Source organism: Pipistrellus hanaki, assembly GCF_964339955.1.
Source record: "Pipistrellus hanaki genome assembly, chromosome: 2".
NCBI lineage: Eukaryota > Metazoa > Chordata > Mammalia > Chiroptera > Vespertilionidae > Pipistrellus > Pipistrellus hanaki.
In genome coordinates, this window is record NC_140504.1 from 160,761,310 (window position 1) to 160,774,768 (window position 13,459).

Consider the following 13,459-nt stretch of genomic DNA (forward strand, 5'->3'; position numbering starts at 1 on the left):
AAAAGAAAAGAAAAGAAAAGAAAAGAAAAGAAAAGAAAAGAAAAGAAAAGAAAAGAAAAGAAAAGAAAAGAAAAGAAAAGAAAAGAAAAGAAAAGAAAAGAAAAGAGAACACGGAGACGCAGTCTGTGACTTTCTCTGAATTGCACTGAAACCATAAACCCAAGAGCCCCAAACAGTCTCAGACGCATTCCAAGATCGCCCTGGGGTCTCCCTTGAAATCCAGCGCCTGGCATCTGGCCTGGGCAGGCTGGCTGGGGGCAGGCGTAGGGCGGGGCAGACAGAAGGGAACTGAGCTGATTCACCAGACCCGTGGGCTCAGTGCGGGGACAAAGTTCGGAGGGCGGGGCTGCAGAGTAGGGGCGCGGCTGAGTGAGACAGGCAGGAGGGTTGGCAGTGCTGGGATTACTGTGAGAGACAGGCAAGAAAGACTTCACTGGCTCAGGCTCAGAGCTCCTTGGAGCCAGAGGACCTCAGAGCAAGGCTCTCCGCGATGGGCTCCCTAGCAGTGGCTGTCTGGAGGGTGCTCCATCCCAGCTCTCTCCTGCTGGGAGCAGTTGTCTTCCTGCTCCTTGCCAATTTCTTCAAAAACCGGATCCCCAAGAACTACCCGCCTGGGCCTCCGCGTCTGCCCATCCTTGGGAATTTCTTTCAACTGGCCTTGAAGGAGCCCCATCTGTCTATTCAGAAGGTAGGAGTGGGCACGCACAGGTGCTGGTACCCTGACCTGAGGGCAGGACCCTGGGGGGACCTAGAGGTGTGAAGCACAGCAGGGAACTAGAGTAAATAACGCTGTAGTGCATACATGAAAGTTGCTAAGAGTACATCTTAACAGTTCACATATACCAGGCTTCAGTTCATCCACTTTAATAACTATATAATATTCTGTCATCACACCACATTTTTTTTAAACTGAGGTATAATTGGTATTAGTGTCAGGTGTACAACCTAATGATTCCATATTTGTATACACCTGGGAATGTTCACCACAATAAGTCTAGTTAGTATCTGTCACCATGCGTAGCTACAAAAATTTTTTCTTGTGATGTGAACTTTTAAGTTGTACTCTTAGCAACGTTCAAATATGCACTACAGTGTTATTAACCTCAGCCAGGATGCTGTGCTTTACATCTCAGGACCTACTGCTTTACAGCTGCAAGTTTGTACCTTGACACCCTTCACTCATTTTGCCATCCTCTCACTTTCACTGTCTTGCTCCCATTACACTCTGTGGTCGCCACTACACTCTGAGGTCGCCACTAAACTTGAAGGCCCTAGAGCCACCTCAGGGTCTTGTCCTCCAATCTTACACAATTCCCTCCGCCACTCTATAGCTTCCTTACCTTGGCTGCATTCCTTCAGCTCCCACTCATTTTCCTTTCCTGAAATTGATTAGGACCCTGGAGCACTTGTGAGATTAAATAAAATAAAAGGTGAAAGGTGCTCACCATGGTACCCAGTGAGCATGGCAGCTGCAACCAGGGGTGCTGTCCTCCAGCACATCCCTGCTCTCTGGTCCTCCCACCACCAGGAGCTCTCTCTCTCTCTCTCTCTCTCTCTCTCTCTCTCTCTCTCTCTCACACACACACACACACACACACACACACACACATGTCTTTCTGCACACAGGGCGCCTTCCTTCTTCCAGGACCCCAGCAGCCGTGTGCCAGGTACCAGAAAACAGTGCTTTTCTCATTGCTGCCCTCCTTCTCCCTAGCAGAGCCCTTTGACAGAGGGATCATTCTCTCACTTTTACAGCTGGGGCTCAGAGGCTCCAAAAGGTGAGACAGTTTTCTCAGGAACCCAGAGCTGGTGACCAGAGAGCTAAGGTCCACACACAGTTCCAGAGCCAAAGGGCTTTTCTCACACCTGGCCCCAGCCGGGTAAGGAATTTTCTGTCTTCTCGCAGGAGTTGAGAAAGGAAGAGTTCTCTTTTGCATAAATGACATGATTTGCTAACAAGTCCATGCTTATCAACAATAAAAAATACATTTAAAAATGAAACAAAAAAGTTTGAGCTTGCTACACCAGACAGGCACTGCATGGATCTCAGCAATCTTGGTGAGATCTCTCCCTTTATTAAACTCTAAGATGCGTGAGGTTAGAGACCTTATTCATTTTATTGAAGTGATATCTTTATAATTCACTTCAGGACAAAGGTAGATGCTCTTATCAACTCACTCTGTGAAGGAATGTTTTATAATGTATGTCCATGCCCTGCAGTGACTTGCATCCAGGCCTGGTTGAGAGGAGAGAATTAGAGCATTCACCCAGGTCCTCAATACAAGCCCTCAGCTCCATATTCCTTCTTTTCCTGGACACCGAGATGGGCGTGCTCAACTGTGACTATTTCCTTTTCAGTATGTGAAGCAATACGGGAACCTTTTTAGCATGGAGTTTGGTGCCTGGTCTTCAGTTCTTGTAACTGGATTGCCCTTGATCAAAGAAGCCCTTGTCCACCAGGGTCACAACATTTTGGACCGTCCCATGCTCCCTGTTCGAAAACGGATCTTTAAGACAAACGGTAAGCTTCTTGACCAATGTAAGATGTGGATGTCTTAATGTTTTTAAGGCTTGTCAGTGGTGCTTCTGTGACTACAATCCTCCAGCACTCCTCAGAGACCAAGCCCATTATATAACTCCTGCCTTTAAAGAAAACTTGATGTTCACATTTCCCAATGAAGGCACTCTCTCAGAGGATCAAGCAGGGCCAGTCCTAACAGCGGGAATTTGGAAGAACAGCATCTCCGCTGTGTGTTCACTCACTCTGGATGCTTTTATAAACACATAACCCTTCATTCTATGAGAGCAGAGGGGGCAGCAATACATTCGCTCTTTCTGTGCCTGTGCTTCCTTCTGCTGCATTTGAGATTTCATCCTTTTCTTGCCTCTAGTTCCTTATGCTTTATCATTAGGGTTCCCACAGGCATCATCACAAGCCTTCCAGTCTATGTTAGAAGAGTTTGGCGTGAATAGTTTAAATGATCATTAAATAAACTGAAGCATTTAAAAATCTAAATGAAATGTGTTGCTCTACCAGAGCACCATATTTTTCAAGTGCTCCCCAAGTCCTCCTTGAAAGAGTTTACCTCTTCACTCTCCATCCATTTACTCTATTTATTACCTGCAAGATGAAGCACAGTGCCTGGCACCAGTGATACAACAATGAGTAGAACAGATAAAATCCACATCCTTATATAAGTCAAATTCTATTCCAGAGAAAAACTTTCAACTCTCTGTAATAATTTAAAGCATTTATGTAGATGAGGGCAGATGCACTTACTAGGGGTATCTAATCTAGTCCTGAGATTCAGGGAAAACTAAGTAAATGACAAGTGATTTAATAAAGTGAGGAAGCAATCAGGCAGAGGGACTAGAATATAAAAGGTCCCTGAGGTGAATGAAAAAGTGGCCAGGATTCAATGGAATAATTAAATGGAGATGAAGCTGCTGATAATTTATTCATATTCTCAATAAGGATGTTGGGTTTTATCCTAATAACAATGAAGCTCTTGAATCATTGAGAAAGGAATCATCATATTTACATTTTAAAAGCCTTATTTGGGCTGCAATGTAGAGAGTAAAATGAAGGAAGCAAGAGACTGTTGCAACATTTTAGGTTAGAGAAAGTGTTTGCTTGGACTAGAGAGGTGGCAAGAAAGGACAGTGGGTGAAAATGGGACAGTGGCAGAGAAAATACATGAATTTAAGGTATCCAGGAGATAATCCACTAAGACATGATGAACCAGAGGGAGGGACAAGGAGAGAGACTGACGTGAGGCAGTCCCCCAAATGAGTGGATGGGAAGAAGGAACATTTGGAGGACAAGGTGTCCGGTTAGGCTTGGGTGGGGAGTTGCGTGGAGAAAGGCATAAATTCCATCATGGATAGGCTGGGATTGAAATGCTACATTGGCAAAGTCAAGCAGAGACCTGTATATCTGTGTCTGAAGCTCAAGGAATAGAAATAGAGGGTCTCTGTCAATAGATGTTACTTAAAAGTGTAGGTGTAGTGAGATGTCCCAAGAATGGAGTAAGGGTGTGAACAGAAGACTTTACCTTGAAGAACTCCAGCATTTGAGAACTTGGTAGGAGGTAAACTAGCCAGAGATATAGGAAGTTCTCTGCTTTCAGAGATTAGGGAACAATTCTGGAGAGTGCAGTGCCCTGAGCACTCCTGGAAGAGAGGGTTTCAGGTGCTACTGAAAGACCAAGGAAGGTGAAGTTGCGAAGCATCCCTAGAGCTGCCATCCAGGAGGGCCATTTCATAGAGATGGAGCCAGATATGAAAAGGAGTTGAAGTGTGCTCTGGAAGTGAAGAGGTGACAGGAGCATGGCCTTACCTGTGTTGTGAAAGAAAGGATGGTCTGTGCAACACAATGAGATGTTGTCTTTTCCTTTGCCTGCACATGATATTCACTCCTCTGCTTTCTTCAGTCATTTACTCATCTGTTAAGGTTTAGCAATGCCTTGCCTCTTTACAAACCTGGGTTTTCTTCCCTGGGGCTGCATTCTTAGTATGTAGTGTAACATAAATACATAAATCATAAACATAGGTTTATTTACGTATTTATGTAACATAAATACATAAATCAACCTATGTGGCTGGGCACTCAGGGATGCGAACTTGAATGCCTGTTCAGCTGACCTTACACACATTACTTTATCCCTGTGCCTCAGTTTTCTCATCAGCAAAAGTGGGACAGGGGGTGATAAATGTATCTACCTCAGAGTTCCTGTAAGTAATAAATTACATAATGCATAAAATATGTGAATGTGCCTGGCATTGCAAACTATCAGTACATGTTAGCAATCATTGCTCTGGGTGGACTCTTCTGAATACTTTCCCCTGCCTAATGCCCTTTTCCCTTCTGCCATCTGATACAAGTCCCTGTACCCATTGTTGGCTTTCTTTCATTCAGGCTTGATCATGTCCAATGGTCAGGAATGGAAGGAGCAGAGAAGGTTCACCCTGACAACACTGAGGAACTTTGGTTTAGGAAAGAAGAGCTTAGAGGAACGCATGCAGGAGGAGGCCTACCATCTCAACCAGGCGATAGAAGAGGAGAACGGTGGGTATATTTCCTAGGTCAGATGCAGGAGACTGCGGCTCATTCACTCACTGAACAGATATTACCAGTAGTTAGTATTGGGTCGGCAACTAAGTAATTGCGGATTTTTAAAAGAAAATCAAAGACAATTTTTTCATGGAACTAAATAACTTTATTCTGTAATGTATTGCCCATTTTGATCAATGACCTTTTGCCATCTTTCAGGCAGCATCATAATCCCACGTTCAAAAAACTTCTGGTTTTTATTAGCAAAAAACTGAATCAGGTACGATTTGACATCATCATCATTATTGAAATTTTTACCATTCAAGGAGTTTTGTAAAGATCGAAACAAAAAGTAATCAGATGGTGCAAGGTCAGGACTATATGGTGGATGTGGCAAAACATCCCAACCAAGCTCCATTAATTTTTGCCGAGTGACCAAAGATGTGTGTGGCCTTGCATTGTCATGATGGAATACAACACCTTTTCGATTTGTCAATTCGGGCCGCTTTTCTTCAACTGCATTGTTTAATTTCGTTAGTTGTTCAATGTAGACATCAGAATTGATCGTTCGGTTGGGTGGTAAGAGTTCAAAGTAGACAATTCCTTTGTAATCCCACCAAACTGATAACAAAACCTTCTTTTGATGAATATCAGCTTTTGATGTTGTTTGAGTTGGTTCACCTGGCCTGCTCCACGATCTTTTCCGCTTGATATTGTTGTAAACAACCAATTTTTCATTGCCAGTTATCAGTCGTTTTAAAAATGGATCATTTTCATTGAGTTTCTTTAGCAAATCGCAGCTGCTAATGCGTTGCGTTAACTGTGATTCTTTCAGTTCGTGAGGAACCCATGTATCGAGTTTTTGAACATAGCCAAGTTGTTTTAAGTGATTTTCAATGCATGTATGTGATACATGAAGCTTCTCTGCAATCTCATGTGTTGTACTGTGACAGTCCGAATTGATTATTGCTTTGATTAGGGCGTCATCAACTTCAACTGGACGACCAGAGCGTTTTTCATCTTTGAGTGAAAAATCACCAGAACGAAATTTGGCAAACCAATTTTGACACTGCCGTTCTTTTAAGGCTTCGTCACCATAAACAGCACATAACTTTTTATGAGCTTGCGATGCGTTTTCCCTTTGCGGAAATAAAAAAGCAAAATATGACGAAAATGTTCCTTTTGATTTTCCATTTTTCAACGAACGCCAAACGAAAACTACAAAACAGATCAAAAAACTTTTTTTACTGATTAACAGCTGAATAGCCAACTATCAAATAACAAAATGTGTTTTACATTTGTACTACGTCTGCAAACCTAAAAATTCAACTGAAGCATATATGTGTGAAACCCGCAATTACTTAGCTGCCGACCCAATACTTACATACCTGTCCTGTTCCCAGCAGTGTGTTAGGAACTAAGGATAAAACTGAACAACTAACCATGTCCCTGTGCTCATAGAGCGCTAGAATTACTTAGCAAAAGAAGACTGGCATTAAAGACATTACTGATTATGCTCTGGCCAATGTTGGTAAGTGGTTAGAGCATCGGCCCATGCACCAAAGGATCCTGGATTTGATTCTCTGTCAAGGGCACATGCCTGGGTTGTGGGTTCGTTCCCTGCTCATGCAAGAGGCAACCAGTTGATGTGTGTGTCTGACATAGATAGATATATTGGGTCGGCAACGAAGTAATTGCGGGTTTCACACATATATGGCTTCAGTTGAATTTTTAGGTTTGCAGATGTAGTACAAATGTAAAACACATTTTGTTATTTGATAGTTGGCTATTCAGCTGTTAATCAGTAAAAAAAGTTTTTTGATCTGTTTTGTTGTTTTCGTTTGGCGTTCGTTGAAAAATGGAAAATCAAAAGGAACATTTTCGTCATATTTTGCTTTTTTATTTCCGCAAAGGGAAAAACGCATCGCAAGCTCATAAAAAGTTATGTGCTGTTTATGGTGACCAAGCCTTAAAAGAACGGCAGTGTCAAAATTGGTTTGCCAAATTTCGTTCTGGTGATTTTTCACTCAAAGATGAAAAACGCTCTGGTCGTCCAGTTGAAGTTGATGACGCCCTAATCAAAGCAATAATCAATTCGGACTGTCACAGTACAACACGTGAGATTGCAGAGAAGCTTCATGTATCACATACATGCATTGAAAATCACTTAAAACAACTTGGCTCTGTTCAAAAACTCGATACATTGGTTCCTCACGAACTGAAAGAATCACAGTTAACGCAACGCATTAGCAGCTGCGATTTGCTAAAGAAACGTAATGAAAATGATCCATCTTTAAAACGACTGATAACTGGCGATGAAAAATGGGTTGTTTACAACAATATCAAGCGGAAAAGATCGTGGAGCAGGCCAGGTGAACCAACTCAAACAACATCAAAAGCTGATATTCATCAAAAGAAGGTTTTGTTATCAGTTTGGTGGGATTACAAAGGAATTGTCTACTTTGAACTCTTACCACCCAACCGAACGATCAATTCTGATGTCTACATTGAACAACTAATGAAATTAAACAATGCAGTTGAAGAAAAGCGGCCCGAATTGACAAATCGAAAAGGTGTTGTATTCCATCATGACAATGCAAGGCCACACACATCTTTGGTCACTCGGCAAAAATTAATGGAGCTTGGTTGGGATGTTTTGCCACAACCACCATATAGTCCTGACCTTGCACCATCTGATTACTTTTTGTTTCGATCTTTACAAAACTCCTTGAATGGTAAAAATTTCAATAATGATGATGATGTCAAATCGTACCTGATTCAGTTTTTTGCTAATAAAAACCAGAAGTTTTTTGAACGTGGGATTATGATGCTGCCTAAAAGATGGCAAAAGGTCATTGATCAAAATGGGCAATACATTTCAGAATAAAGTTATTTAGTTCCATGAAAAAATTGTCTTTGATTTTCTTTAAAAAATCCGCAATTACCTAGTTGCCGACCCAATATATATCTCCCTTCTACTCTCTCTGAAAAACAACAGAAAAAATATCCTCTTGTGAGGATTAACAACAAAGACATTACTGATTTATTTTTTTCTTTTTGAGAACAAAGCAAGTTATTCAAGTAGAGAAAAAGAAAGAGGCCAGGGCACAGGCGCCACTATGAAAGAAGCAAAAGTACAGCATTTGTCTGTCAGGGTGGATGTCAACTTGAGAGGGAGTTGTGCTCCCTCAGATGTATTTCTGTGCTCAGTATGTCCTATGACATATGTCATATAGACTCTCATTAGAAATTATTGGAATTTTGTTACCAAGGATGTGGGTGGGTGGGGGATTGTCTCCAAACATTGTGGTGTCAAATTCTGACTCTGCCTTCTGGTTGAGAGTAAGAGTTGTTGTTGTTGTTGTTGTTGTTGTTGTTGTTGTTGTTGTTATGACTCCTAGGACTACACAGGAGCCTCCAGCCATTTACCCTTTCCCTTTGATTATTCCTGTCAATGGGGGGTCTGGTGAGATGTCAGCTCCTACTTCCTCATTCCACTTGTCTGAATTTTTTTCTAACTACTCCTCTCCCTTCCCCCATCCCTTTCCTCTTCCTCTCCTCCTCCTCCTCCTCCTCCTCCTCCTCCTCCTCCTCCTCCTCCTCCTCCTCCTCCTCCTTTTCCTCCTAGCAGAAAACATAGAACACTCCCATGCCATTGTAAAATGTTTTGCCTCTCTTTGCAAAATAAGTTGCATTCCTCAAAATGTTTAAACCCTTCTTTCCCCATTGTGTAATATGTACATCAGTTCAATATTATTGATTTTAAACACTGGGCAGCAATTAGACTTTCCAGGCATTGAGTGAGCACTTGCTGTCAGATCCTGGGTAGAGTGCTAATGGCCAGAGCCTCAGATGTATTTCTGTGCTCAGTATGTCATATGACATATGTCATGTAGACTCTCAGTAGAAACAGAGACAAACCAACCTGAAGGATCCACCTTTTCTTCCACCTCCAGGACAGCCTTTTAACCCTCACTTCAAGATCAACAATGCAGTTTCCAACATTATTTGCTCCATCACCTTTGGGGAGCGCTTTGAGTACCAGGATAGTCAGTTCCAAGAAATGCTGAGGTTGCTGGATGATATCATACGTCTGGAGGTGTCAGTGTGGAGCCAGGTAAGGGGTTCTCTTTTCATACATGATTAAGAATATTTGGGCTGATGTCTGCAAGGATGTTTTTATAAGCTACAATATAACCTTTTAAAATTGACTTCAGCACAAACTTGTTTGAAATCAACTAGTGTGACTAGTGTTTTTGATATTTTAAAATATTTATTATATACAAAAAACATTTCTAGCATTCATGTAAAGCAATAAACTTTACATGTCATATACCTGTGCACCTGTGGGAATCCCTTTCATGTCCTGCGTGGTTCAGGGTTCTGATTCAGGGTTCAGGTTCTGAAGAAGGCCCCACACAAATGAAAGAGACTAGAAAAATATTAATTTGGGAAATGGGACCCAGGCAGAAGCCCTATTCTAGTGGGAGGACTACGCTTTGCTTTGGCCTTGCCATTGCTTTTATTCAGGTTTGGGATAGTAACAGGTAGATTATTTTATTAATAAGGATTTACATGATTATTTGGTGGGAAAGTTGCTTCAGCTACCATAGTTTCAATTAGATAGGGAGTGGTTGGCTCTGACCTTTCAGAGCTTCAAGGTTGACCAGCCTTCTGGGTTTCTTGTGCACACCTTTCTAATTAGTGAGACAATGATTGGTTTTCCACATGCACCTATGTTGTTTTATTTAAAAAGGACAATAGTTCCATTGCCTTTGAGTTCCCCCATCCATCATGTCCCTCCCTGAGCCAGCTGTCTCAGACCTCCTCTTTTCATCAGCTGGCTGTTTGAGATTCATTGATGTTAGTTGCCCTTTTGAAAAAAAAATCAGAAGAATATTTCATCTTATGAATAAGGCATTGTTTGTCCCTCTATTCTCTATTCATATACACTTGGATTGTTTCCCGGTTTTGAATGTTATAAGTAAAGCCGGCATGTACATTCTATTACAACTGCTCATGTGGACACATCCATTCGTTTCTCTTGCCTATATAAACCTGGACATAGAAGATGCTGCCTAAAAGTTTTCAAAACCGTTACACTGTTTACACACCCATCAATAGAATATTATCAATATAATTTCATAGGGTAAAGATGGATAATTATTATGATTATTATTAAACCTCACCCTTCCTTGGTGGACACTATCTGTGCTCCATTTTTGTCCCTGGGGGCCTGTGAGTCTTTCAGAAACTCTGTTCAGCTTCTTGGTCTTAAATCAGTGCAAGTGTTGACTCACCTCTCTGGTATCTAGAAGTGGATTTATTTTTTATTTATTTCTGACAAGCATCTTTGCTTAGAGCTTTATGGCTCCATCATATCAAAACAGATAAAGAAGATATCATGAATCCTGGCACAGGAAAAGGCCATAATGAATGAAAGCTATAATTATTATTATCAAAGTTATTTTTGAATTCCTAGTTCTCACTTCAAGTCATGGTAGTCCCCAATCCAGTGATTCCACTTTGTTCTTGCTAATAAGACAGAACACAGGAAAGGTGAGAGGTCAGAGGATACCCCATGACTTTCGCCAGAAAAAATAAATCCCTGGAAGGGTAGGAAGGAGCAGCAGAGGAGGAGAATAAGCATGTCTTGGGGTCCAAAAGTAGACAGGCATTTTGATGAACAATTGCACTTGATCTAAGTTAATTTTCACAACAACCCTTTGAAGATGAAATAAAGCATCCTGGTGTGTGTAGGCAGACATGTCAGTGTGTGAGCAAAGCTAGATCATGGTACATTGGCTCTGTGTTAAGTTCTTAATGGATTGCATGTCATTGAGTCACCAGTTGTAGAATAATCCTGAGGCCCCACAGGCAACAAGATAAACAAAAGAGCAACAAGTTACATCCTCTTCATTTTCATCCTCATTATTATTTTTACAAGAAACCCGGTGCACAAAATTTGTGCATTGGAGGGGGGGTGGGGGGGCCCTATCCCTCAGCCCAGCCTGCAGTGTCCCCAATTTGGGACCCCTCTAGGGATGTCCAAATACCCATTTAAACCTGATCCCAGTGTGATCGGGCCTAAACAGGCAGTCGGACATTCCTCTCACAATCCAGGACTGCTGGCTCCCAACTGCTTGCCTACCCGCCTTCCTGATTGCCCCTAACTGCTTCAGCCTGCCAGCCTGATTATGCCCTAACCATTCCCATGCCAGCCTGATTGATGCCTAACTGCTCCCCCAACCAGCCTGTTTGGCCCCATCTTCCCTCCTCTGCTGACTTGGTCACCCATAACTGCCTTCCTCTGAAAGTGTGATTGCCCCCATCTGCCCTTCCTTTTAGGCCTGGTCCCTCCCAGCTGCCCTCCACTGCTAGCCATCTTCTGGGGGCCATCTTATATCCACATGGGAGCAGGATCTTTGACCACATGGGGGCAGCCATCTTGTGTGTTGGAGTGATGGTCAATCTGCATATTACTCTTTAATTAGATAGGATAGAGGCCTGGTGCATGTGTTGGGGCCAGCTGGTTTGCCCTGAATGGTGTTCCAGATCAGGGTGGGGGTTCCCTTGGGGAGTGGAGCAGGCTGGGCAAAGGGCCCGTGGTGGTTTTGCAGGCTAGCCACGACCCCTGGTGACCCAAGCATAGGCCCTGGTATCTGGGATTTATTTATCTTCTACAACTGAAACTTTGTAGCCTGGAGCAGAGCCAAGCCTTCTGCTTCCTCCATGGCGGCAGCCATTTCTATTGGAATTTGTTTATCTCCTATAATTAAAACTTTATAGCCTTAAGTGGAGGCATGGGCTGACCAGAGTGTGCAGAAAGCAACCCTAGCCTCCTGCTCTCTTAAAGTGGGGTACTTGCAACAGGGTGTCTTCATATTCTGTTTTTCTCAATTAGCTCTATAATACCTTTCCACGGATAATGAACTTTCTTCCTGGATACCACAAAACACTCTTTCGCAAATGGGAGCAATTAAAGTTGTTTATTTCTCATGTGATTCAAAACCACAAGAGAGATTGGAATCCTGCAGAACCAAGAGATTTTATCGATGCATACCTCACGGAAATAGAAAAGGTAAGGAAAATTGTTTCCTGTGCTTTGTTTTTGAGGAACAAATGGGGATATACAGGTTTTCTCTTGATGCTGTAACAAATTAACTCAGTGGCTTACAACAACACAGATTTATCTCACAGCTTAGGAGGTCATAAGTCTGAAACCAGTTGGACTGGGCTCAAGTCAAGGTGTTGGCAATACTGTCTCCTTTGAGGGCTCTAGGGGAGAATCCATTTCCCTGACCTTTCCAACTTCTAGAGGTCATCTATATTGCTTGGCTCATGGACCCTTCCTGCATTTTCAAAGCCATCCATGTAGCATCTTCTCTGTTACCATCCTTACATCTTCTCCTTACAACCCTCTGGCCTCTTATGATTGTATTGGGCCCATTGGGATGCTCCAGGATCATCTTCCCAAACTAAGACTGTGAACTTAATCATATCTATAATGTTCCTTTTCCCATATAATAACCACAGCTTTCAGAGATTAGACATAGACCTCTTTGTGAGTCAGTATTCAACTTAACCACAGGGAAGTAAAAACAGAGGCAGAATTTCATAGAGTGTAAGAGTAGCATTAACTCAGGATGGATGAGGCAATTAGGAATAAAGATAGGAATAAAGATATGGGTTCAATGGCATTTGGCTTAAGATCTTGGGAATGCACAAATACTGCCTTTTCTTCTATTCTCTACCTTCCATATTTGAAGGAACTATATGAAAAAAGAAAGATAAGAATTGAACCTCAGAACTTTGTTTTATTATTATATGGACCTGTGCCCAATGACCTACCCCTACAAGAAAAGCTGAATGAATGGGATAGTTTATCATCAAGGACTGAGTAAGACCCTAGATTGTCCACTTTATGACATTATAGGAAAGAAAAAGGGGTGGGGGTACCAAATTAGATGTATAGATTTGAACACTGTAATCCTTCTGATTAATAGACTTTGTATCAGTGTCATAATTTTTGACTATCACATTAGTTGATCCTCTTGTGAAAGTGGGCAGAGTGATGAATTTCTTTCCCATTCTCTCTCTTATTTCACTGTATTGGCATTATATTAATAAAAATATTGATTTGTACTCAGAGGAGGAAACTTCATATGCTATATGGATCCACACAGTAAGAGGAATGTTGAGAAGTTACAGCTTTCAGAAGAAGGTGGTAAAAATGATGAAATGCCATGAAGAATGATTGTTAGAATCAGTGAGTTTTCACCTGGAAGGAAAAGATTAACTGAGAGATATACAACTTGTTGCACATAAACAAGTTCAGTTTAATCTATCCAGTATCAGTATAAACATTTGTTGAGTATTTTCCATGTGCCCTTTGCCTCTCATGGC

At 41.9% G+C, this 13,459-nt stretch overlaps 1 protein-coding gene across 1 annotated transcript in view; it reads left to right on the top strand.

Moving 5' to 3' along the window:
- The first annotated feature begins 318 nt into the window (after positions 1 to 318).
- Positions 319 to 13,459, top strand: part of CYP2J2 (cytochrome P450 family 2 subfamily J member 2) — a 28,030-nt gene continuing 14,889 nt past the window's right edge. The window contains exons 1-5 of the mRNA XM_084872982.1: positions 319 to 688; positions 2,359 to 2,521; positions 4,919 to 5,068; positions 9,010 to 9,170; positions 11,958 to 12,134. Coding sequence (XP_084729108.1) covers positions 491 to 688; positions 2,359 to 2,521; positions 4,919 to 5,068; positions 9,010 to 9,170; positions 11,958 to 12,134 — 849 coding nt within the window. The 5' untranslated portion in view covers positions 319 to 490. The remainder of the gene's footprint in view (positions 689 to 2,358; positions 2,522 to 4,918; positions 5,069 to 9,009; positions 9,171 to 11,957; positions 12,135 to 13,459) is intronic.